Genomic DNA, 27786 nt, shown 5'->3' with positions numbered 1-27786 from the left:
CTCATATCCATATAGAGTTATGATATAATGCAACGAAGACAAATAGCTGTATCTTGTAGACTTTCAGTTAGATAGTGACACAATTTTTTGAACTATTGTTACTTTGTAAAAATTTTTATAAGGAAGAAAAGCTGTTTAATTGGCCATTACTTAAATGCACTTCAATATTTCAAACACCAGAGGGTGTTGCAGACTACTACAAACTAAGCAATTTTAACTCATAGTAATCAGACAAGGAAAATGCCTTTGTGGGTCATGTTTTTAATATTTCTGATGTTCTTTAATTAAAAGGTCAAAGAGAGTATTGTGTTATACTTTTATTTTTTCTTGACTCAGTAAAGAGTGTATTTAGTGAATACTTTAACATAATGAGACTGGCAGCTTAGGAAGCAATTACATTCATTTAAATATTTTATGTAAAATACTTTGATAGTTTTAGTTATGAGTTAGTGATCCCCATAAAGAGTTCTGTACTTAACCATTTTATTTATTAATGTTTAATAGTGGATCTTTTTATAGCAGTAGACAGTACCATTACTTATTAAAAATAATCAGATGAATCTTTTAATAGGAGAAGAGGTCATAGAAACAATCATTTTGGATTAGGAAATCCAGCAAGAAATTATTTTCATTCCTAATATATGCACTAAAATTTCTTTTAACTTTGATTCTATGCTTCTAGTGACTTTTTTTTAGAAAAGACTATGACTTGAAGCAGTACATAAGAAGCTATAATACCATTAGTTAAAATGTTATGAATTGCCACCAATTTGCTATAAATGAAAACTTGCACTTGATGAAGAATTAAATATCTTAGATTTGGCACAGATTTCTCAGGATTGCTAGAGAATATTTTCAGTCACTTGCTAGTGGAACTATGTCATGTAAAGCTATGGAAAATAGGACTTAATTATTACACTTTAACACATTCCTATATGTTCAAGTTGATACAATTTAAAATTAAAGAAAGGGAACATCTGTTGTTTAGTTGCTTCTATATAATTTATTATAATGGTTTAACAGAATTGCATAACATTAAAATAATACTTAACTATATACTTGAATATGTATATATATGTATATTTTATATACATATACACATATATGTATACATATATATGTATAAATTAAATATTTTAATCATGAAAGTGGATAGAGAGAGTAGGAAGAGAAGTGGCTTTAAAGCTAAAAAGACCTGTGTTCAATTTCTGCCTTTGACACATGCTTGTTTGATCCTTGGCAAATCTCATTTACTTTAATTATTAATGTAGTATAGAGAGTTGGCCTTGGAGTGAAGAAGATCCAGATTCAAGTCAGACCTCAGACAAATCTGGGCTGAGTGACTGTGATCCAGTTAATGCTTCGCATATGTCTCTATGACTCTGCCTTGCAGAACACTTAGACATCTACATTGATAGAGGTGGTTTCTTACCAGGAGCTCCCTACAGTAATTGAAATTATAAGATTGGAGCTCTTTCTCTATTGCCATCAATGTGTAGCGGTATCTTTTTTCTTTGGGAGTAGGAAAAACGTAACTAGGGAAATGTTTCTACTGTGAAACTCAACAAAAAAGTTAGGATTTGAAAAAGATAGTGATTAAATTCAGTCAGAGGAAATTGTGACTATCTCTTTTCTATAGTTTATTGGCCCATGCTGATATTCTAAATTGTGATATATTTTAAAAATTCCAACTTGGTTAATTGACTAATCTGTATGTCATTTTGTAATATCTGTTTTGCTTGGCCAGCATGTGAACATCTGTTCTTTTATAAGTAGGAATCTAAGTAGATACATGAATGATTGACTTTCTTCCCTGGGTTCATCCTTTAAGGGACCACCCTTTGAAAAATATTATTCTTTTTTGCAAAGTTTAAACAGCCATTTGTTTTGCACATATTCCTCTTACATTCATTAATTGGAATGCTGGGTGTAAATTGTCTATCCTTTTTATATAGGATCGAATTTTGAAATTCTATGCACAGACATTTACTCTTTCACCACTGCATATGACCAAAGAAATTTATACAAGCTTAGGTATGTATTTTATACATGTTTTCTCACAATTTTTCTCTCCCATATCTATATGCATCCTTCTATACACTAATATATAAACATACACTTCTTGGAAAATGAGTGGGGAATAGCTTTCAGATAAAACTACCAAATGTTTGGTGTAATGAAATTGTTCTGTTATTATATTTTACCTTTTCAGCCAGACATTTGGAATTATATTTCCTTTCGGGGGAAAACCATATTCCAACTCTATTGACTGGGGTAGATGTTACTCATCCTAATGTGATCCGTTTACTTAAAAAGGTATGTATTGATTAAATACACATTCCTTTGTATTTAGTTTTATATTTCAGAATTCCTGTTTTTCAAATTATGTTCCTGTATTCTATATAGGTGCGTCTTCTAAATGAATATCAAAAGGAGGTTCCATCTTTTTGGATTCATCATCCAGAGATGTAAGTCCTTAGAAAATGTCAGATTTAGAAGTATAAAGGTGGATTTGACTGTTTCTTCCCATATTTCATGTGAGACTTAAGTACTCTATTTTGTTATTTGGGAATAGGAATATGGAGAGGACCTGTGATATAATTGATATATTTATGTATATATGATTATCAAAATAATAACATTGTATCACTCTTTTGCATCCCTTTCTCAACTGTGTTGTAATTCTAAGCAGTTCTTCCTGTACTACACATTTCTAGAGACCTATTCTTATTTCCATGGGCATTATAACTTCATTTTAGGTGATTGTAGCATAACTTATAATAATGTGCTCCATATCAAACCTTCTACTTTTCTTTTATCTCTTTTAAGAGACTACTAACCAGTTGATCTCTCAATAGTGCAACAACTTTACTGAACCTTTATTTCCATTTCCTAGTTTGTGTTATTTCCTTTCACCCCATTTTCTTTTTAACTTAAAAGTTAATTTATTAAAAACTAAAGTAATATTAAAGTGAATTGGTAGTCTAAACTTCAGCTTTCCCATTTGAAGAATAGCTGATTAATCAATGCAATTTATTGTCTTATACCTTATATTTTTTTACATTGTAATGAACTATTCAGTTTTTGAAATCCAGTTCAAAGGAAAATATTTGTAAAAAAATGTGTATATTTAAATGATAAATGTACATTTAAAAGGATGTTAAATGTTACTTGTTTATAGAAGCTATTTTAACTTTTATTTTGGCATTATGTTTATTTTCTTGATCTCTTAATGAAAAATACTATTATTAATCAAGCATTAAGCATTTTTTAATAGGCCATGATAACTTTTATTTTTTTTAGCAACATTTATTTTATTTTCCAGTTACATGTAATACTTTTCAACATTCATTTTCATAAGATTTAGAGTTCCAAACTTTTCTCCCTCCCTCCCTCTCTTTCCTACCCCCTCCACAAGATTGCAACCAGGTTATATATGTATAATCCACAAGTGTTCTTTTTATCAGTTCTTTCCATAGGGGTGCATAGTAAGCTTCCTCATTAGTTCCTTGGGATTGTCTTGGATCATTGCATTGCTGAGAGTAGTTAAGTCATTCACAATTGCTCATTGAACAGTACTGCTGTCACTATGCACAATGTCCTACCAGCTCTGCTCACTTCACTATACATAGATGTTCATTAGTCTTTTCAGGTTTTTCTGGGATCATCCTGTTTGTCATTTCCTGTAGCACAAGACTATTCCACTACAATCATATAGCATAGCTTTTTCCATCATTCCCCAATTGATGGACATTCCCTTGAGTCTCAATTCTTAGCCTCCACCAAGAGTTGCTATAAATATTTTTTGTACAATTTTCCCCCGCTTTTTTCTTTTTCATGATTACTTTGTTAACTGTTTCCCTTCCATCCTATTCCCTTCCCCATGATATTTATTCTATTATCCATCTTCTTTCATCCTATCACCCTTCAAAAGGGATTTGCTTCTGTCTGTCTCCTCCCCCACTCTGCTCTTCCTTCTTTTGCCCCTCTTTCTTTATCCCCTTTCCCTCCTATTTTCCTGCAGAGTTAGAGAGATTACTCTACCCAATTGAGTGTGTACATTATTCCCTCCTTGAGCCAATTCTGATGAGATTGAGGTCTTTGAGCCAATTCTAATGAGTGTTAGGATCATTTACTGCCCAGATTAAATAGATTACTCTACCCAGTTGGGTGTGTCTGCTATTCCCTCCTTGAGGGAGCTCTGATGAGTTTAAGGTCTTTGAACCTTTTCTAATGAGTGTAAAATTCATTTACTGCCCTGCTCCTCTCCCATCTCTTCCCCCACTCCATAAGCCTTTTCCTGTTTCTTTCATTTCACCTCTGCCCTTCCCCCTCCCCCAGTCAATTCACTTCACCCCTCAATTTAACCCTAAAGATGTCATCACCTAGCTAAGTGACACAGTGGACAAATCATCACCCCTAGACCCAGGGGGATCCCCGCCAAAACCCGGCCTCAGACACAAGACAATCGCCCACTATACAACCCCGGGTATGTCCCCCAGCTCCAATTTTTTATGGTTCTCTAGGGTCTTGTATTTGAAAGTCAAATTTGCCATTCAGTTCAGGTCTTTTCATCACAAATATCTGAAAGTCTTCTTTTTCATTAAAGTCCCATTTTTTTCCGCTGAAAGATAATGCTGAGTTTTGCTGGGTAGCTGATTCTTAGTTGTAATCCCATTTTCTTTGCCCTTTGGAATACCATAATCCATGCCCTCTGGTCCTTTAATGTAGAAGCTGCTAGATCTGGTGCTATCCTGACTGGGGCTCCACAGCACTTGAATTCTTTCTTTTTGGCAGCTTGCAATATTTTCTCCTTGACCTGAGAGCTCTCGAATTTTGCTATAATATTCCTAGGAGTTTTCCTTTTGGGATCTCTTTCAGGAGGTGATTGGTGGATTCTTTCAATTTCTATTTTAGCTTCTTCTTATAGAATTTCAGGGCAATTTTCCCTGAGAATATCTTGGAAGATGATGTCTAAGTTCTTTCCTTGATCATGGTTTTCAGGTAGACCAATAATTTTCAAATTATCTGTCCTGGACCAATTTTCCAGGTCAGCAGTTTTTCCCAGAAGATATTTCACATTGCCCTCTATTTTTTTATTCATTTGGATTTGCTTTATTGTGTCTTGGTTTCTCATAAAGTCACTGGTTTCCATTTGTTCATTCCTAATTCTTAGGCAATTATTTTCATCAGAGACCTTTTCTATTTGGCTTTTCAAGCTGTTGATATTTTTCTCATGTCTTTCCTGCATCACCCTCATTTCTCTTTCCATTTTTTCCTCTACCTCTCTAACTTTAACTTCAAAGTCCTTTTTGAGCACCCCTATGGCCTGAGACAAATTAGTATTTTTCTTGGAAGCTTTAGATATAGGGGCCCTGATGTTGACATCTTCCTCTGAGGGTGCCCCTTGGTCTTCCTTGTTACTGAAGCAACTTTCTATGGTCCTCACGTTTCTCTGTCTGCTTATCTTGCCTTTCTTTTACTTGAATTTTAGCTCCTTAAAGTGGGGCACTGTTTCTAGGCTACAGTATCCCAAGCTTAAGAAGTCCCAGGTGGTATGATTTAAGGAGAATCAGGTTCTTCCCTCACCCGGCCTGTTTCCTGGTCCTAGATGACCCCAGACCAACTTGCCAATCAACCAGCTTTGTGTGTTGTGGTTGTTAGCGCCGAGGAGCCTGTGCCCCTCCCACACCTGGGCCACTTCTACTTGAGTTCTACCTGGTTCTCAGCAGGGGTGAAAAACCCAAGTTCTGCCTCAGCACCAGCATAGACCCTTGTAGTCTCTCCCCTGCCCAGGGCTCAGCCCACTCACCAGACTGAGCTTAGTTCCAGACAACACTGGAGCTTCAGCTGATTCAGAGGCTCTGGGGGTCTACTTCTCTGGTAGGACCTTCCTGGGACTGGATCTGTGTTAGGGTGACTGTGGGGTTGGGCTCAACTCCTGTATCAGCACAGCAGCTCCCTCCTTCTGACCTTCCAAGCTGTTCTTGGTTAGAAGATGATTTCAGCACATTCTTCTCTGAGTTTTGCTGCTCCAGGCATTTTCCTATGGCGTTATTTGGATTTTTTTGGAGTGATCATGTCATGAGTTCAAGAGCTCACTGCCTTTTTTCTGCCATCTTGGCTCCACCCTGGAAGTCCAGCATTGAACATTTTTAAGAGTCTTCTAAGTGATAGGCATTGTGCTAAACACTGAGGAAGCAAAAAGACACAAAAGATATTACCTTCCTTTAAGAGGCACACATTCTAATGGAGAGACAACAAACAATCAAATATATACAAACAAGCTATATACAGGATAAATAGGCTATAATTACCAAAGGCAAGGCACTAGAATTAAAAGGACTTGGAAGAGATTTCCTATAGAAGATAGGATTCAAAAAGGCCAATGTCACTGGATGGAAGATTGGGAGTGTGAAATTTAAAATTGGATATAAGAGTATTAAACTCCCCTTTAACCTTTCCCTTATATATCTCCCAGACCAGTAAGAGAAAGAAACCTCTGAGCTTTAGTTAGAAATGGATTACTTAGCTTTTGTTGTTTGGGAATTAATTAGCCAACAAACAAGGTGATGCTGATTAGAGAAATAGGAAAGTAGAAATACAAATAAATAGTCTTAGATCTAAGCTCAGTCTATATTCCATATAGAACTCACCAAATCCCAAGGCCACCTCTGAGGCTGAGAACCGCGTCAAGCATGTGCTATTCCAGGGGACCAGGCCGATCACCAAGGACCACGAGTCAAACCTGAGTCAGCATGTGTGTGTGTGTGTGTGTGTGTGTGTGTGTGTGTGTGTGTGTGTGTGTGTGTGTGTAGAGTGAGCAAGAGACCACTTCTGTTCATGTGGAGTGCTTAGCAGATGCACGGCTGTTCGTCACGGTCTTCTCCCCGAAAGGGTGGTCCTTCAGAAACTCGCGTCCTTCAGTTATTGTTAACCTACTCTAAACGCTTTCACTTTTTACCACAAGAATATATTTATTGGATTATATCACTGCTGTAAGGTAATAATGTAGGATTAAAAAAACTTTATTTTCTTTGGTAAATATTAGAAACACAGCCAACAGCTTGAATAGTGTTGCCTAGCTCGTGTTAGCAGCTCAAGTGTTGCTAGTAGCTCACAGCTCAAAGAATTCAAGCAGGCAGCAAAGTGTGGGTGAAGGCTTTATTCATTTTCAAACATGGACACTCTTCTGAATGTGCTAGAGAGTACACTGAAGTGAGGTCCTGCACTGTTATTTATACCCCCAAGGGTTCCTCTTGACCAATCACATTACAGTTCCTATTTACATACAGCATTACAGAAAAAACCAATCATAGCATATAGTACCAAATTTCCATATATGGTAACTGTAATGACCAATCAGATTTTATCAGTCCCCAGTCAAACTACGCTATTAACAACCAGTCAGATTGTACCAGTTGACCAACGAAATTGTGACAATAGGCTGTAACCTTATTCTGGGCAAGAGTGTCCATTCCTCACTAGAACAGTGCCATGTTAACATACGTAAACATACGTAACTTTTCAAAAAATAAAACTTAAATCGGGGTTTGAACATCAGGGTCACGTGGGAACCACCTTGGGCGCCTCAAGGTGAACTCCCAGCTTAGCTCGCTTCCCACAAAGCACAGACCCTGTTCCAGGCCCTGCTCAGGCCTAAATCCCAGGACCTTGGCTTTCCAGAGCCTTGTATGCCAGGTGGCCCTCTGATGGGAGGTTCGGGCAGCAAATTTGTGGGGCTTGAAACTGTGTAAGATTCTAAATGTGGATTCTAATCTGTTCCCCCAGTTTGGGGGAAACTGACTAAAAATCACTGATAAAACGAGTTTAGGTTTTTAAGGGTTTATTGGAAAATAGAAAGAAAAAAGATTGAGAACAGAATTCTAACAGCCTGGCATTCCTATCTTTCCTCCAATTTCCTGTGAAGTCCTCTCCGCCACCACCATCAAGTCAGGAAGCCAAAAAACCCTAGCGCTCTCTGCGCAGGCTCCCTTTCCTCCTTCCTGTCTCCTCCCAGACCATAGGAGGCTCCTCAAGTTGATTGGCTGGTAGCCTTGATAGACAGCACCCATGAGCAAACGTCATTTCCTGACGCCAAGGAAAAGCCACAATGCCTCTGAGGCATTTTCCTCATGGTGGAGCTTTCCCACAGCAAGTCTCCAGTAGGTGGCGTCATTCCAATCATTACAAAACCAAATTCACCTTCTGTCCCTAGGGCTCTGAGAAGAGTCCAAATAGGGTCTTTTCTCTCAGTTAGATTTATAGGTTTTTAAAATAAGTAAATATGTTACACATGAATTCTTGATTATGGATTATTAAAGGTTTGCTTTTTTATTACAACCAAAATAATTCTAGTATCTTGATTAAATTCCACTCAATTAATTTGATTGGGTCTGAATTGCTTTTTCTATATAAATTTTAAAAAATGTTTTCCATTGTCTTAAAAAGATTGTAAAAAGTTTCTGTGAATTCATTAAATAGTTCTGAAGAATGGCTGGGTTTTTTTGTTTGTTTGTTTTGGGTTTTTTTTGTTTTGTTTTGTTTTGTTTTTTTTTAGTGGTGGGAAAAGTACCTTCTGTGCAGCAGAATGAGGTAATAATTTAGGAACATTATTGTTAAGTAGTAAGATGTTGCTTTTTTAAAGCATATGTAAATTTTAAATATATGTGTTTATCCTTTTATCTTTCTTCCACAAATTAAAGTGAAGAAATTGGACTGTATGACCTTTAAGATCACCTAATTCAGTAATTCTATCCTAAAAATAATTTAAGTATTTTTTTTTTTAAATTTCAAGGTATATGGAAGAAATTGTGGGGAGTACTCTGTCACTGTTATCAATTAAGCATGACCAAAGTCTACTTGTCTCACAAAAGATTTTGGATCCAATCTTTTTTTTGGCATTACTTGATGTCAAAGCTGTGTGGTTCAAAAAATGGATGGTAAGAGAAAATGGAATATGTTGTTAGATTGTAAGTACCTTAATATTCTGGTTAACATATAAGATTAGAGAACTTTAAAAATGTGTAAAAAGTCATTTATTCAATGAATATTTATTGAGTGCGATGTGACATATTGTTAAATTATTTTTGATCAAGTACACTTTCATGTAAAAATTTAATATTTATTAATTGTATTTATTTGTTCTTTTTATATTTATAATTTTAAATAGGTATAGTAAAACATTGGGGGAAAAAATAAACAGTCAATTTATCTTATGCCATCAATTGATGGCAGAAGTTTGAGCATGTGATTCAGAAAGTGTATTTTGGATACAATTGTGGCCACTGACATTTCTCCAAGGAACCTACTGCTGCTTGTTAGTAGTAATGAACCCCATTTGCAACAAGGTTTTCTCTTATGTAATGGTGCTATTGCCTTTAATAACTGCTGCTAAATGTTTAACACTGTGCCAAAGAGGTAGTGCTTATAGTACCCACTTCTGCTTATCTCCCTTCCTTTGTATTGTGTATTACTCAGTGAATAACATAGAATGGTGGAGGTTTGAAAAGAAAGCAGACCATGTCTATTACCTTAGGATAGAGTAAAAGTTTCTGACACAATTTAGGCTAGGTCATACATTGGTGAATTTTATATCATTTACCCAAATATACAGTAAGACTAAGATTAACAATATTCAACAAACTGGCACCCTCACAAAGGATGTGTTGTTTTTTGTTTTTTGTTTCCCCCTGCATTTGATTTCTGAGAAAGATAAAAGTAATAATATTCAGTTGACATTTTAAGGTGCTCAGAGTAGATCACTATGAGCACAAATTCATCCTATTCTATCATATTGTCTATCTAGATCTCTGTTTCTATCTCTAAATGTCTGGGGAGGGCATCATAAAAGCCAACCTCTGCCAGGAAGATTTAGTTTCATGTCCTATCTCTGGAACATATAGATTGAGTGACCCTATGTACCCTAAGTAACCTTAATCCTTCAATGCCCCTGGCAATTCTTTAAGGAGATAAATTGCTGAGGGGAGAGGAAGGATCTATCTACATTGCTAGAGGGTATTTCCTTACCCAGAGTTCTCTATTCCTATGAAAACCTAGATCCAGTGTTTCCTACTATTCTGGGCCCAGTTCTTGACCCATTTGTAGTGTAAGAAAAGCTTAATATATATTTGAGTACAAATAAAGTATTGAATATTTTTTTTTCTGTCCCATCACTAAATGATAAAATAGTATTGTGAAATGCATTTATTCATTTCAGTTCTCTTGATTGCCTTGGTTCTAATCCAATGCTAATAGAGAAATCTGCTTGGTGCTGATTAGGATGACTGAAAACTTAATTTATTGTGTCATTAATTATATAATTATTGGAAATGATGCAGAAAAACTGATTTTGGGGGGATATAATTTGAACATTAAATGAAATATAATTTATATTTTCCTCCTAATTTTAGCATGCATATTATAGCAGAACTGTGGTATTACAACTTCTTGAAAAAAAATATAAATCTCTGGTAAGTAAAAATGTACAATAATTTGGAGGAAATAGTATTGCTAAAAACAAAAGCTATGTGGACCGATTTTCATAAGCAGTGTCCAAAACTAGGTGTATTGTTATATAAACTAAGCAGAATCACCAGCCAATCTTTTAGTTAACTTTTAAAATCAGAATTCCTTAAAGCTCAAAAGGACTGAAATTGAAAGCCCTTAAATTGGGGGGAGGGGGAAAGAGGGCTGGAAAATGCATAAGGTTAGTGCCAGAGCAACATTCAACAAATGATAAAAGAAGGGAGCAATCTTGTAATAGCAGTATTTGAGCAGCTAATAACATAAAAAAAGCATTAGATTATGTGGAAAATACCTGAAATTGTAAAGAAAAGATACAGAAAAACTTAGGAACAAGAAGAATTTTGAAATTTTCCAGATTACTTTAAGAATTAAAAATAAACAATGGACAAGAAACTTGAACCAATGATTGGATTCCATTACAATATCTATTAGAAAAGTCAGTTAATATTTATTAAATTCACACTATAGGAAGTACTGTGAAACTTTTTTTTTTTTTTTAGGCAATGGGGGTTAAGTGACTTGCCCAGAGTCACACAGCTAGTAAGTGTCAAGTGTCTGAGGCCGGATTTGAACTCAGGTACTCCTGAATCCAGGGCTGGTGCTCCAACCACTGCGCCATCTAGCTGCCCTGTGAAACTTTTTTGAAAGACATTCTGTATCATACAGGATAATGGAAAACTAGTTAAAAATGTGGAAAGAACAAGAATGCATTAAATATATTAGATGTACCTACTTCTCCTCTCCTCCCCCTTATATGTAGGGCTTCACTGAACAAAAAGGTAACAGAACAGAAGTTTGATCTCACCCAGGTCATAGCTTGTCTCCCCCTTGTATCATTTTGTGACCTAGACTTGGAGAAGGATTTTTAAGATGTAATACTCTATGTATTAGGAAAAAGCTCTTCTCCAGTCTTGTTCGTGATTTACTTCCATGTTAATTCCTTTAAATAAATAAAAATCAAATCTTCACAATCATTCATATAATTGCAGAAATACATATATACTCATACAGACTCAGTAGAGATCCTTCCAAAAATACAAATTCAAACTGGTGGTAAGAAGATAATTAAAAAAAAAATGTTTGACGTCATTTCATTTCTGTGAAAAGTTCAATATGTGATAATTTAGCCCTATAGATGCAATAAAATCCTATGAAAACTTTTTAACAAGGTAGATATTGTTAGATTAGGTTAAATCATCCCCCTTTGTGTACAAAATTTTATATATTATACAGTAATATGTAAAACTTTATATTGTTCTTATGCTCTCAAGTCAGCATTGTAATAGGGTTCTATTGTATGTTTGCAAAATACTTTGGCCCACATATGTTTTCACGAAATTTTGTTAATTAAGTACATCATATTGATCAAATTCATCTGAGGGCAGTAATTATCAGTAGACTGAAAAAGCACAATCCTAAATATTGTGAATCATAATTTCAATCTGTCCTGTTATTTTCCTAGAGCATTTTTAAAGACCTCACCTTAATTTATCTAATTTATCTTAAACCCTAGAATGAGGTATTATGCAGATTTCTAGGATGCTTACAATTTGTTATTTTTGATAGATAACAACATCAGTTCAGCAGTGTGTTCAATATTTAGAATCATGTGAGAATATGAGATCTGATGAAAATTTGATACGTCCTAAACATTGTGGTGAGTGCCATTTTCCTTGAGTTAAAAAAAGAAATCAAATTAGTTTATTAAGAAATATAAAAATTGTTTAAACAATCATTTTATTTTTCAGATAAAGTAAATATAGATAATTGTGGCAAGTTGTTTAATTCTCAGACATAGATAAAAGCAAACATTTTCACAATGTTAAATATATCACAAAGGATTACAATTTTAGAATAATTATATAATCATTAGGATTTATTCCCCATGTGTAATTATTTAATTTACTCTGAGATGTTTCCTAGCCTTGGTTATTGCAATATTCTTCTTTATAGCTCAACTTAATACCAAACTTAACTCCAAGAAGCCGTCTTTGATTGCTTGGCACCTACTAATTGCTCTGTTTTTTGTACTCTTTTTGTACTGTGTTTTATAAATTACTTGTGCTAAACTGTGTTTCTAAAATTATAGCTACTTATATATTAATTGCTATTGCACCCGTTTTGGCAGTAAGCTTTTATTATTAATTAATAACATATACACCAGTAAAGAATTGACCGAGGCAATTAGCACCAGCAGGAGAAAAACCCTGGACTCATTTTGTATCTCAGAGTGACAGCATGTGGTCTCAAGGCCTAAGAGGAAGAGTGCATAAAACAAGCAACCACATTCTGAGCCAAGAGGGGCAAAGCAAGCCAAGATGGCAACCCTCATGGTCAAGGCTTTTTATCCTCTTTTGATAAAGGCAGGTAATTATACATTGATCACAGCTAATTGGTTAGGATCATTCAATTCCCTTGGTTAACATGACTTGAAGGTGGTCCAAATTAAAATGAACTTTACTGGATAACATCAGGGAAAAGAATGCAAAAGGCCCTCCCTTAAAAAGCTTTAGGCAAAGTCCATTATCATCAGTCTTTCAATGAGCTAGACAAAAGAATCTATCTCCATTTCTTTTGTACACCTGGGCTCATCCCTGACAGGAGTTGAACTTTCTGGGGTGAGGGGGAAAGACCAACTAAACTAATCTCTGGGTCTCCCCTAGAAATCCATTATTAATAATTATTTTCTCACTGTATCTGATTTGTATCCCATTACTAAACAATTGATTTTATAATGTCTTTTATTTTTCTCTAGTTATGTCATGTATATTCTTTTCTACCTTGGTTGTAAGCTCAATGAAGAACAAAGGCATTGCTTATACTTCCTTAGTATTCTTTTTTCTTTTTTTCTTTGTATTCTAATAGTGACTTGGCTAATACATAGCACCAAGTAAGTGTCCAACAAACAGAAAGGGTGCTAAAGGTAGATTCTTTGAAGTAATGGAAAGATTTTAACATGCCTGATTAAGCATAACATAAAAGTGTATAAACATAATTATATTTGGACGTTTTGGAGTATCAAAGTTTGTTAGAATTAGTTACTGTTATTTATTTATTTGGTGTTTAATTTAGCATCCCCTCACTTTAAAAATCTCTGTTGATGTGGAAAGAACTTAAATATTATGACTTCCCTTTGGTGTTGTTTGGGACAGTATTGCCTCAGTTTACCCAAATAACTTGAGGACACCACCAAGTCAAGCAGAGGCAGATTTATTACATTCTTATGAGAACAGGTGACCCCATGACCCCATTGCAAGGGATGAGGAGCACATTGATGTGCTCATGAGTTGGGTTTTTATAGAGATTTTGAAGGGTGAGGGGGTTCCCCTCATGCACAGGGTGAGCTTACAATCTAACATCCAGTCCTCTCTCACCCAGGATGTGTGTTCAGTTCCGTGATCAGGGTATAATGCATGCTCAGCTATATCCCAGAGCTGGGGGAAAAGGTCAAACCAAGGGAGGGGAAAGGGAGAAACTATGGGAGGGGTAAAACCACTCCAAACCACTCCACCTGGGTAAGGAGGGGCAAGGGGGAAGAAGGGAGTGATGGTACCAGGAGCTGGTACCAGGCTGGAGTTAGGATTTAGGAATGCAAAAAGGGAGAGTTAAGATCTGGGTGTAACTATACTAACAGGAGACATCTTTTCTGCCTGGTCATAGCAACAACATAACTAACCCTTAACAAGAACTGGGGGTTTGGAATCTAGGCAAAGGTTGGGGAAAGGGGTACCAGGGTACATCAGGTTCAGTAAGGCAAAATACATGATTTCTATTATAAGGAATGGAATTAAACATGAACAAAATGATCTAACTATAACAGGGACTGGGGGCTGGGGACTTCCCAGACCCCATCCTCAGAATCTAAACTGACTCAAGTCCACCTATCCCATACAGTATCTAGTACCAACACCAAACTATAGAAATTATGCTTTTCCCTGGTATTGAGGGTAGTTAAATTTCATTATGATTGCTTTCCTACACTGACTTAGATAAGATTTCTATCATGTGAAAATGTTAGTAAGGAAAACTGTCAGATTAGAGGAATAACACATTTCTTATTTGTACCAGAATTTTCTCCCTTAGACTGTTAGCCACATAGCATTTAGAAAACAAAGAAGATGGGTCTTGTAAATTCAATTACATTAAAATGGTTTTAATTTTTTTTTCTTTTAAGGGAATAAGCAGAAGACTTTCTATTCAGGACAAGAATTACAATATATTTATTTTGTTCATTCACTATGCCTCTTAGGAAGACTATTGATCTATACACAAGGCAGGAAGCTATTTCCTGTAAAACTGAAAAATAGAAAAGGTAAGGACAACTGGAATAAATGAAAATTATTCACATTTCTCAATAGGTAGCTTTTAAATAGATTAAAATTTGTGTTTAAAAATACTTGCCTTTGTTATATAACATTGAGGTACTTTTCAGAAAAGAGAATGCTAAGAATAAGAACAATGATACTGTTTCTGTTAAGAGATTACACACTCACTTAAATGCTTGAGGCATCTCAAGTTTGCCATGGGATAATTATTCTCCTAGGTTCTGTCTGTTCCTCTACCAAACATCTTCATTGGTTTGGAAAGCACTAATGGAACTACATAGTATTCTACTCTTTAGCTTACATTTGTTTAATATTTGACTATGGAGAAGGAAAGAAACTCAGCTATTATTAAGTACAATCACTATTGAATTAAGTTTATCTTTCTTCACAAGTAGTTTTTCAGTCTTTGCTTTAAGACTTGTAGTTAAGGGGAACTATTTTAACTGCATTTGGTTTGTTTAAATTTTGTAAATCCTAAAAGAATAGCCAATTCTATGTTCTGATTGTTTTTATTTTTTTTTCCTCTTGAATTTAACTCTTTTATTGAATTATTTCTATTCAATTGAAATGGCAAAACTGCATCCTAATGTGGCTTATTTTGTTGGCTGAATACAGAAACTGAGTTTCTGCTTGTTTCTTTTCTATGTATGTCTCCTCTATGTGGTTTGTGCTTGTAATTTTTCATTTATTGAACAATGATTATTAAATGTGGGTCAGCTTCTCTATCTCTGTTTGAGAGCTAGTACTTTAGGGCATAGGACATAGGAGTAGGAGCAAGGAATTGTATTTTATAAATTTGCAAGACTAAGGTGGTCACATGTATATTAGAGACCAATTTTTCTTCTCTGGTTTCTTTAGATCCAGTATCCCTTACAGATCTGTTGGTATTGTTTACTCGCCTTATCTATTACTCTCCCAGTTGTCCAAAAATGGCACTAACAGCACATGCAGGTAATACTGTCTTTATTTTTAAATAGATAACAATTAAAGATTTAATTATTATAAGATTCTGTTACCTTAAGAATAAGAAATAGTTTATTTAATTGTATGTACAATAAAATCCATTATGATGGAGTTTTTTTTTTCTTTTTGGACAGTTTGGGTTTTTAAGCATAAATTACATTTAACCAGGTACATTTAATGAATTGCTCTGTTTGTGTCACCTATTTTTTGTTTCCTTGGTATTTTAAAAAAGTTTTATTGGTGCGCTTTTTTGCATCTCTATCACCACCCACAAAATTCAGATATATATGTTTACTTTACCACAAAAAAGACAAACATTGCACATCAAAAAGATCACTGACAAATTTATTGTGCCACCCAATCCTTGAAAGATTTGAGATTCTGAGTTCTCTCTTATTATTGTGGTTAACTTTTGTGGCCAACTACCATGAAGAGCTCCTGTAATTTACTGTTGGCAACACCTCTCTCTCTCTCTCTCTCTCTCTCTCTCTCTCTCTCTCTCTCTCTCTCTCTCTCTCCCCCTCCCTTCTTCCCTCCCTCTCTCTCTCTCTCTCTCTCTCTCTCTCTCTCTCTCTCTCTCTCCTCTAAGTTCTTAATTTATTTATTTAATATTTTGTTTTTCCCCAATTATGTGCAAGAACAATTTTTAACATTCTTTAAATTTGTTTGAATTACAAATTCTCTGGCTCCCTCCCTTGCCCCCTCATTTGGAAGGCAAGCAATTTGATATAGGTTATACATATATAGTCATGCAAAACTTCCATAATAGTCATATTGTAAAAGAAAACAGATAAAAATAAAATAAGAATAAAGAAAGTAAATTTTAAAAAGTATGCTGTTATTTGTATTCAGACTCCATTAGTTCTTCCTCTGGAGATGGATAGCATTTTTTCATCATAAATCCTTCAGAGTTTTCTTGGATCATTGTATTGCTGAGAATAGCTAAGTCATTTCCAGTTGATCATTTTATAATATTGCTATCAGTACCATGTTCTCCTGGTTCTGCTCATTTTACTTTGCATCAGTTCATGTAAGTCTTTCCAGGTTTTTTCGGTCATTCATTGACTGGGGAATGGTGTATATCTTTATGATTCTGACTCAGTTCCTTATATATTTGAGAAATTAGGTCTTTTTCAGAGAAACTTTAATTTCATGTAATCAAAATTATTCATTTTATTCCTGTGATGCTCTCTATCTTGCTTGGTCATAAACTCATCCCTTGTCCATGTATCTGACATTTCCATTTGCCCATGCTTACCTTTTGTACTTGTGATATCACCCTTTATGTCTAAATCATTTATTCATTTTTACCTTATCTTGGTATGTAGTGTGAGATGTTGGTCTATGCCTAGCATTTTCCAAACTGCTTTCAGCTTTTCCCACCAATTTTTGTCAAATGGTGACTTCTTAACCTGAAAATCTTGGATGTTTGGGTTTATCAGACACTAGATTACTATGATCATTAAAAAGCAGAATATAGGGGGCAGCTAGGTGGTACAGTGGATAGAGTACTGGCCCAGGATTCAGGAGAACCTGAGTTCAAATCTGGCCTCAGACAGTTAACACTTACTAGCTGTGTGACCCTGGGCAAGTTACTTAACCCCAATTGCCTCACCAAAAAAAAAAAAAAAAAAAGCAGAATATACCATATGGAAAAAAGAGGTACAAAAGCTCAGTGATGAAAACAGTTCCTTAAAAATTAGAATTGACCAGATAGAATCTAATGATTTGATGTGATACCAACAAAAACATCAAAAGAATGAAAATATAAAATACAATGTTAATACCTCTTTGGAAAAACAAATGACCTAGAAAAGAGATTGCAGAGAGATCATTTAATTTTGAATTACCTAAAAGACATGACCAAAAAAGAGCCTAGACATCATATTTCCAGAAATTATTAAGGAAAACCGCCCTGATATATTGGAACCAGAGGGTTAAATAGCAGTTTAAAGAATCCATTGATCACCTCCTGAAAGACATCCCCAAATGAAAAGTCCCAAGATTATTAACCACCCAGAAAGCAACAATTAAAATATCATGGAATTAAAGGCAGGATCACTTAATATTTAGCAGTTTCCATGTCAGAGAGTAAAGTATTCCAGAAAGCAAAGGAGCTAGGATTATAATCCCAGGTAAACAGTATAATCTTTTAGGATAAAAATGGATATTTAATGAAATAGACAAGTTTCAAGTATTCTTGATGAAAAGACTAGAAGCTGAATGAAAAATTTGACATTCTCACACAAGACTCAAGAGTAGCATAAAAAAGGTAAAAGTGAAAGATGACTCCATAAGGTTGAATTGTTTACAATTCTATATGGGAAGATGATATATGTGACTCCTAAGAACTTTTTCATTATTAGAGCAGTCAGAAAGAGTCTAAAAGACAAAGGTCATGGTTGTAAGTTGATTATGTTGCGATGGGCTAAAAAAATAAATAAATAAAAAGTAAAATGTGAGAAAGAGGGATCCCCTGGGAGAAGGGAAAAGGGAGAGGAAGTATGGGAAAAATTATATCACATAAAGGAGGCACACAAGGAAAGATTGTACAGTGGAAGGGAGAATGGAGGACAATGCTTGAACCTCATTTTAGTCTGAACTGGTTCAAAGACGTGGGTATATAAATCTGTCTTACCTAACAGAGAAGTAGGAGGGGAAGGGGAGGGCATAAGAGAAAGCAGGGATAAGATAAAAGGGAAAGTGTATTAAGGGATATAGTGATCAGAAACAAAAGACTTTTTAGCAGAACCAGAGTTCTAAAGAGAGAGAGAGAGAGAGAGAGAGAGAGAGAGAGAGAGAGAGAGAGAGAGAGAAATGGATAAACAGAAGAAAGGAGAGTAGAGAGAAAATCATCATAATGGTAAATATTAAGTGAATGAACATGCCCATAAAATGGAAGCAGATAGCAGAATGGATTTGAAACCAGAATCCTATTGCTTACAAGAAATACACTTGAAACAGAAAGACACAATTAAAGTTGGAACAAAAATATTGTGTTTCAGCTGATGTTAAAAAAGCAGGGGATGCAATTATGATCTCAGACAAGGAAAATATGAAAATAGACCAAATTAAAAGAGAAAAGCAGGGAAAGTACATTTTGCTGAAAAGTTACCATCGACATGAAGTAATTATCAACATTAGACACATATGCACCATCTGGCATAACATCCAAACTTTTAAAGGAAAAGGTAAAACAAGTTACAAGAAGAAAGAGAATAGTGACATTATACTAGTGGGGAACCTCAACTTTCCTTTTTTAGACCTAGATAAATTTAACCATAAAATAATAAAGAAGTTAAGGAAATGAAAAAAATCTTTTCTAAGATTAAATATGATATTAAATATGATAAACCACTGGAGAAAGTTGAATGGGAAAAAAACCAGGCTATATCTTTTTTCTTTTTTTTTAAATTGTACATGGCATCATCTCAAAAACTGACCATGTATTAGGGCAGAAAAATCTTACAACCAAATAAACAAATATAGAAAAAGCAGAAATATTAAATGCACCCTTTTCAGACCACAGTGCAATAAAAATTTTTCATTCAATAAAGGGCCTTAGAATCATTGATTAAAATGAATTTGAAACTAAATTTAATCCTAAAGAATGAGTGGATCAAAGAGCAAAGCATAGAAACAATTTCTTTAAAGAGAATTACAACAATGATACAGCATGCTGAAATACCTGGGATACAGCCAAAGCATTACTCAAAGGAAAATTTATCTCCCTAAATGTTTACATCAACAACAAAAGAAAGATAAGGTCAGTGATTTGGGCATTGAATTAACAACAACAACAAACTAGAAAAAAATTAATTTTAAAATTCACAATTAAATGCCAAAATAGAACTCCTGAAAATCAAAGGAGAAATTAATAAAATTGAAAGTAAAACAAAACAAAACAAAACATTGAAGTTATAAATAAAACCAGGAGCTAGTTTTATGAAAAACAAAAAAAAAATGATAAAATAGCTAAATCATTGGCTATTTTTATTTTTTAAAAAAGGAAGAAATAAGAAAAACAAATTACCAGCATACAAAATGAAAAGGGTGAATACACCACCAATGAAGACAAAATTAAAGCAATTATTGAGGTATTTTGCCCAATTATATGCCAAAAATACTGAAATACTATGTGAAATCAATGAATATTTACAAAAATATAAATTGCCCAGGTTAGCAGAAGAGTTAATAGAATATTTAAATAATCCTATCTTAGAAAAAGAAATTGAACAAGCCAATAAGCTTCCCAGGGGCAGGTGGATTTACAAGTGAATTATACCAAAATTTAAAGAATAATTTATTCCAATACTATATAAACTATATATATATTTTTTGGGGGTGAGGCAATTGGGGTTAAGTGGCTTGCCCAGGGTCACACAGCTAGTAAGTGTCAAGTGTCTGAGGCCACATTTGAACTCAGGTCCTCCTGAATCCAGGGCCAGTGCTTTATCCACTGCTCCACCTAGCTGCTGCCAAAACAATATTCTTATGATAGAAGGCTTTGGTAGGATTACTTTATTATCTATTTTTAAAAATAGTTTATATATGGGGCAGCTAGGTGGCACAGTGGATAGAGCACCAGCCCTGGATTCAGGAGGACCTGAATTCAAATCTGGCCTCAGACACTTGACACTTACTAGCTGTGTGACCCTGGGCAAGTCACTTAACCCACATTGCCCTAAAAAAAAAGAAAAAAAAAGTTTTGATACTTAAACCAGGAACTACAAAAATAGAGAAAAAAATTATAGAGTTTTCATAATATCGATGCAAAATGTTCAATAAAATACTAGAAATGTTATCACAGCAATATATCACAAAGATCATACACTGTATGGAATACTATTGTGCTGTAAGAAACAATGAGCAGGAAGAGTTCAGAGAAACCTGGAAGGACTTATATGAATTGATGCTGACTGAGAGGAGCAGAACCAGGAGAACATTGTACACAGTTACTGAAACATTGTGTGATGAACAATGGTGATAGACTTGGCTTTTCTCAGCAGTGCAATGATCCAAAACAACTTCAAAGAACTCATGATAGAAAATATTCTCAACATCCAGAAAAAAGAACTGTGAATTATGAATGCAGATTGAATCATACTGTTTCTACTTTTAGACTGTTTTTTTTTGTTTGTTTGAGGTTTTTCCTTTGTGTTCTGATTGTTCTTTCACAAGATGATTAATGTAGAAATATGTTCCATGTGACTGTACATATACAACCTATATCAAACTGCTTTCCATCTTGGGGAGGAGGGAGGGAAGGGAGTGGGGAGAAAAGAAAAATTTGGAACTAAAAATACAGTGTAAACAAATGTTGAAAACTATCCTTATATGTAATATGTAACTGAAAAATAATAAAAGAAAAAAAGATCATACACTGTGTCCAGGGGGGCTTTATACTATGAAGGTGGAGTGGAACAATATTAGGAAAAATATCAGCATAACTAACCACCACATCAATAAGAAAAACAACAAAAATCATAAAATTACATCAATAGATGCAAAAAAAAACCTTTTGACAAATATAGAACCCATTTTTATTAAAAACACTAGAAAGCTTAGGAATAAATGAATCCTCTCTTAAAATGATAAGAAATATCTATCTAAAACCAAGAGCAAATATTATCTTTAATGAGGGTAAACTAGTAAGTTTGCCTTCCAAATAAGATAAAGGGCGAAGCAAAGATGTCCATTGTCATCACTATTATTTACTATTGTACTGGAAATTCTTGCTATAGAAATAAAAGAAGAAATTGAAGGCATAAGAATAGGCAATGAGGAAATGAAACCATCCCCTATAACCTCTTTTAACCTTGAATTTTGGTTAATAGAGCTCTCTATCTCTCCACCTACTTTGTATACTTATGCCCATATGTGTGTATATAGTGTTGTGAAACAAAACAGATTTTTGTAATTCAAATCATTCTAAGTAGTCATACTTTTGTAAATTTTATGTTAATAATATTTAAAGAGTATTTATTCTATATTAAATGGATTGCCAGTATCATAGTTTCTTCCTAGGTTTTGAATACTGCATCTCCTTTTAATTACTGTTTAAGTAATACGTATTTTACTCTCAGTATTTAGGAATTGATTTCATTTGGGAATTATTAGGAATCATTTTTCCTCTTTTTGCCTGCTTCTTCTTTTGGCTCCCCTTATTTTCATCCCTGGTAGGGAAAAGAAATGGGGGAATATGTAAATCGAATCATTCAGTTTTGTTAATTGTTAGTTGTTCTCTGTGGTTGGAAAATTTGCCAGTACAAGGTTTATCTATCACTTTCAGATAGATTTCATAGATTTCAAATGCATCTACATATTATTTGTTTTTGTTATTCCTTTCTTCAAGTTTTGACCTTGTTCCCAGTTTAGAAAAAAGGTTCAGTACTTTATCTTTGGCTATTCACTTATTCCCTTGCTGTTCCTAAGCAATCAGCTTCAAAGAAGGAAGATTACCATATAAATACAAGTTTCACAATAGATCTGTTTCTAAGTCATCCAGTAAGCATAGGATACCATCCCCTAACTCATTGACTTGCTTTGTATGTTATATCAAAGCTGTAGTCAAGTTGTATTTTTTTCCCTGAATTTCCAAAAAAGAGAGTCATAGAAATTTAACATGGAAATGAACCACAAACTTATCAGATTCACCCACTGTAAAATCAATTTGAATTGTTTATGTAGCATTTTGGTTCAGTGGGTCCACAGTAGACTATTGAAACCTAAAGTCTGATTTTATCTAAGGATTTAGACTAACATTTATGTTATCCAAGCAAGAGCAAGTTACTTGCCTTCAAAGTGCCTGCTTATTCTTAGTTATAAAATTTAAATGTGGGAAGTCAGTGAGCACTTTTTCTGTTTAGTATTCTTAGTATTTTTTTCTAGACTATTTAAAAAATTTTCAGATAATAATTGTGCAAAATTATATAGTGTTTTAAGGTTAACAAAGTGCTTTTCACAAATGATTTCATTCGACCCTTGCAGAAATAACTTGAGTTGCTATAATTATCCCCCTTTTAAAGATGATGAAATTGGGAGTCAGTAAGGGATAATGACTTGCCCAGGATCACACAGCTAAGTATCTTAGGTGAGGATTTGAACTAGGATCTTATCTCCACATCCAACTCAGCACCCATGACACAACACAGCATTTGATGTTGCTGGAACATTCATCCTTCAACATCTTTTCCACCTACAATTTTTACAGAACTGAAGTTCTTAATTATGATAATATTACTGTATCAGTTTTGTAACGGGCAGTGGATTTTGTCTATGGCCTGAATTCAAGTACTGACTCTCATATTTCTTTCCTGTGTTGATCTTAGGCAAATCCCTTATGATCATAAATGTATAGTTAGATATAACCTTAGAGCAGGTGATGATAAAGGATTTTAAGAGGAAGGAAAGAAAATAAGAGGGAGCTCATGGCAAAGGGTGGGAGGTGAATTTCTCAGCTGAGAGAAAAGAGGGAGGTGTGGGAGGTTTGAGGAAAAAAAAAAAGGTTTGGGACAGCCTATATAGGGAATAGGATAAACAATAATTTATGGTAGGGGTGAACAAATTGCCTAATTGAGGTTAGCTAACATACAGATGTACTGTATCTAAACTGAATGGTTATATAACTTCATCCAAATCCAGAAGGCATTATTCGAGTAAGATGTGAGGAGGTAGCAGGTGGTTGGAGTAATTCAGAGTTCGATTTGATAAGGAAGGAATGATCAGTGACACCAGAGGTGAAATATTTAAGAGTTGATGACAGTATGGAACAGAACTAGTTAGTTAACTTTAGGGTTAAGAAAAGAAAGGGAATTCATAGCTATTACATGACTCTTCTTTTATGTGACTGAGGTGGAATGGAAGAGTCATGGGTTTTGAGGAGATTGAGGAACTGAAAGGTTATTGTGTTTGAGGTAGCATCTACACATATGTTGAAGTCCTCTAGTACAAAGGCAGGAGTTGGAGAAGAGAAGACAATGAGCAACATTCTAAATTCTTTGAGAAAGAAAGAATACTTTGAGGTCCAGTAGACCACATCCAATGTGACCTGGATTGTTTTCTGAGTGATGGTAAAGGAAGATTCTGAAAGCAGGGGTAAGGAGTATTCCAACTCCCTTATAGGAGTGGTATTTTTACGGGCATGGGAGAAAGTATAGCTGATGCTTGAGACAAATGGCAAGGGATGGGGAGTCATCTAGTGAAGATAGATTTCTGTGAATGATAGAAAATAGGGAGCAGATAATGAATTTATTAAACACTTACTATGTGCAAGGTACTGTGTGAGATTTAAACCCAGTTTCTTCAATCCAGTGATGTTACCGTGCTACTTTTGAGGCTCAGTTTTCTTATCTGTGAAATAAGGATAATTAATAGTACTCACCTTGCCTATTTCACTGATTGTGAAGATTGAATATAATTATCTTTGTAAAACTTTTTCAATTATGAAGAGTGATAATATGTCAGTTATTACTAATAATTGTCATTCTTAACAATTACAATTTTATTCATTTTAATCTAGTTATGCCTTGTGCCAACAGATTACAAATTTTTTCTCTTAATATTTGTTTTTTTGGATTTATAGTATGTCATTTTAATTTCTCAATTAAATTATTGTAGAAATGTTTAAAACTGTTTAATTCTCTTTAAAGATGAATTTTGTTATATTGAGGTAATATTGGTAGGAAAAATGAATTAACATGCTACCATTCTTGTTTCTCACCCAAGTGCCTGCAGTAGACTTCATTTCATGTAGGATTAATTAGGAACAGAACCACATGGTATCTGCTATAGATCAACCCCAGTATCTTGGTAAAAAACAAAATAAAACAAAACAAACCCCCCAAACCTTGGAAAAAACCATAAACAAAACAACAAAAAACAACAATAACAAAAACCCCTGAACATTAGTTTTGCATCAAAAATCCTCAATTCGGGGCAGTTAGGTGGCGCAGTGGATAGAGCCCCGGCCCTGGAGTCAGGAGTACCTGAGTTCAAATCCAACCTCAAACACTTTACACTTACTAGCTGTGTGACCTGGGTAAGTCACTTAACCCCAGTTGCCTCACCAAAAAAAAAAAAAGAAAAGAAAAAAAAAATCCTGGATTCCATTCCTAGGTCTGACACTTAATATCTATGTGTCTGTGTCTCTGAAGCTTAGTTCCTCATATGTAAAATAAGAAGATGAGAATAATACTTGCCTTTTCTCCATCTCACTTGACTGTTGTGAGGATTAAATGAGATAAGATGAATATGCCTTGAAAATTGTAAAACTATGCAGATTAAGATTTATTATTGGGGCAGCTAGGTGGTGCAGTGGATAATGCACCGGCCCTGGATTCAGGAGTACCTGAGTTCAAATCCGGCCTCAGACACTTGACACTTACTAGCTGTGTGACCCTGGGCAAGTCACTTAACCCCCATTGCCCCGCAAAAAAAAAAAAAAAAAAAAAAAAAAAAAAAAGATTTATTATTATTAGTGATCTGATCCCAATTGTGTATTTGCTTCTTCTGTTATTTAAAAGTATAGCAAGAGAATTTAACTAATCTAAGAATTTTGTGCTCTTCTGAAGTAGTTTCTCTAACCAGTAGATTTCTTCAGTCAGTTTCTAAAACTTGTCCTGTACCTTCTTGGGTTGAAATACAGAATTAGAGTTAATTTTAGCATTAACATAGTAGTAATGGGGACATTACCAACTCTTGCCTTCTCTAGAAGACCTACCTTGAGAATGTTTTTGTTTAAAGAACAAAAGTTAAATTATCACAAGATAGGCATTCTATCACTATGATGATAGGCAATGTGTGATACTTTAACTATCAGTCTAATTTTGTAGCATATACACAGTTAAGTTTATGAATTATAAGACATTTTAAATTGGTACACATTATACTTGCTTTGATGAATGTGATTTCAGCCATATGATCACACATGATAGATCACAACCCATCAACCCCTTTTCATCCTTCAGAATTCTGATAGTAATAATTGACAATTTTATAAGACTTTAAATTTTACAAAATCTTTATATACATTATTTCAGTTGATTTTCATGATCCTGTAAGATAAGTATGACTCTGTTATCCCTATTTTACAGAATAAGAAATTGATGATCAGAGATGAAGTCATTTGTCCTTGGGTCATACAGTTAGTAAGGCATAAATTCAGGACTGTATCCACTACACCATGCTGTCTCTTTGCCTTCTCTATGTCCTTTCTTAAATCCTGCAGGGAGGATCAACCCAGTTGATAGATTTTCTTCTTGGTTAAAAAATAGTTCTTAAACTTTTTGACTTCAGGACCACTTTACACTTGAAAATTAATCTCTCCTTTGATTTTCAGATTTCCAATTTGATATGTAATTGGGAATTTCTAATTTGTTCATTTTCTAGTTTTTTTTAGTTGCAAGCTACTTCATTGATCTGCTTTTTCTCTATTTTATTGATATAAGCAGAGATACAGATTTTTCCCTAAGTACTGCTTTGCATCCCATAAATTTTGATATACTGTCTCATTGTCATTTTCTTCAATAAAATTATCAATTGTTTCTGTGATTTACTCTTTGACCCACTTGTTTTTTTAGAATCAGACTATTTAATTTCTAATTAATTTTTCATCTTTTTCTTTCTTTCTTTTTTTTTTTTGCAGGCAATGGGGGTTAAGTGATTTGCCCAGGGTCACACAGCTAGAAAGTGCCAAGTGTCTGAGGCAGGATTTGAACTCAGGTACTCCTGAATCCAGGGCCGGCGCTTTAACCACTGCGCCACCTAGCTGCCCCAAATTTTTAATCTTTTTCAATTGTCCATTATTGAATATAATTTTTAATTGCTTTATGACCTGAATTTTTTATGTCCTAATATATGGTCAGTTTTTGTGTAGGTGCCATGTATTGCAGCAAAAAATGTATATTCTTTTCTATTCCCATTCAATTTTCTCCAGAGTGCTATCATATCTAACTTTTCCAGAATTTTTTTTATGTGCTAGTTTAACCATTTTCAGTTTTTTTCAGATTAAACATTTTTATTTACGTTTTCTTTTCCAATATCTATCCCTCCTTCATTTCCTCTCCTCCCCACTTCCTGAAGTAACAATCAATCCGATATGGGTTATACATATATGATCATGCAAAACATCATCATATTTGTCACTTAATGAAAGAATGTGAAAAATAGCATGCTTCAGTCTGTTCCATCAATATCAGTTCTTCTTTTGGAGGTGGATAGTATGTTTCATCATTATTCTTTTGGGTTTGTCTTGGATTATTGTATTGTGTAATTTTATTCACTTCCCTAACTTCCTTCTTGTTATGCTTAAAAATTGACCCCCAATCTTTTGTTTATGTTGTAACTATCAATATTGTGTTAGAAAATAAAACTGATAAAATTTTAACATACTATTCATTCATTTAAAATGCCAGTCAATCCCCAATGACCAAAAGTGATTTTTTTTTTTCAGAGCAATGAGGGTTAAGTGACTTGCCCAGGGTCACACAGCTAGTTAAGTGTCAAGTGTCTGAGGCCGGATTTGAACTCAGGTACTCCTGAATCCAGGGCCGGTGCTTTATCCACTACACCACCTCGCTGCACCCATCAATGACAGATTTTTAAGAAAAAATTACTGTTTTCCAAAAAATATTGAAGAGAAGAGGGGAAATGTTTTACATATTTTTGCAAACCTCTTTAATTCCTGGTGTAATTGAAGACAGCTGAATTCTCACATCTATTCTTGTATTAAGTCTATTATGATATAAATTATACTCAAGTATTTGATTAAAATTTATCCTCACACTGATATATATTAGAAAAAGAGGAATATTTTAATATGCTAATAAAATTTTAATATTATGAACAATAGCTTTGATTTTTGGACCCCCTGAAAAGGTTTCAGGGACACCTAGGGGTCCATGGATGACACTGAGAAACTTTGCTCTAGGTCTCTTAATGTTTTTTGGTTACTAGTGTAATTACTAGGCTG

The 27786-nt window shown here is 34.4% G+C and overlaps 1 protein-coding gene across 2 annotated transcripts in view; it reads left to right on the top strand.

The window, feature by feature from the left end:
• The window catches only part of TBC1D32 (TBC1 domain family member 32), a 175936-nt gene that overhangs the window by 30137 nt on the left and 118013 nt on the right, over nt 1-27786 (top strand). For both annotated transcript variants that reach the window (XM_043963629.1, XM_043963628.1), the window contains exons 7-14: nt 1956-2034; nt 2213-2316; nt 2407-2468; nt 8798-8942; nt 10413-10472; nt 12094-12184; nt 14702-14839; nt 15711-15803. In XM_043963629.1, coding sequence (XP_043819564.1) covers nt 1956-2034; nt 2213-2316; nt 2407-2468; nt 8798-8942; nt 10413-10472; nt 12094-12184; nt 14702-14839; nt 15711-15803 — 772 coding nt within the window. The remainder of the gene's footprint in view (nt 1-1955; nt 2035-2212; nt 2317-2406; nt 2469-8797; nt 8943-10412; nt 10473-12093; nt 12185-14701; nt 14840-15710; nt 15804-27786) is intronic.

This window comes from Dromiciops gliroides, chromosome 4 (assembly GCF_019393635.1).
Source record: "Dromiciops gliroides isolate mDroGli1 chromosome 4, mDroGli1.pri, whole genome shotgun sequence".
NCBI lineage: Eukaryota > Metazoa > Chordata > Mammalia > Microbiotheria > Microbiotheriidae > Dromiciops > Dromiciops gliroides.
Note: the sequence above shows the minus strand (reverse complement) of the source record. Positions and strands in the feature narration are given on the sequence as shown.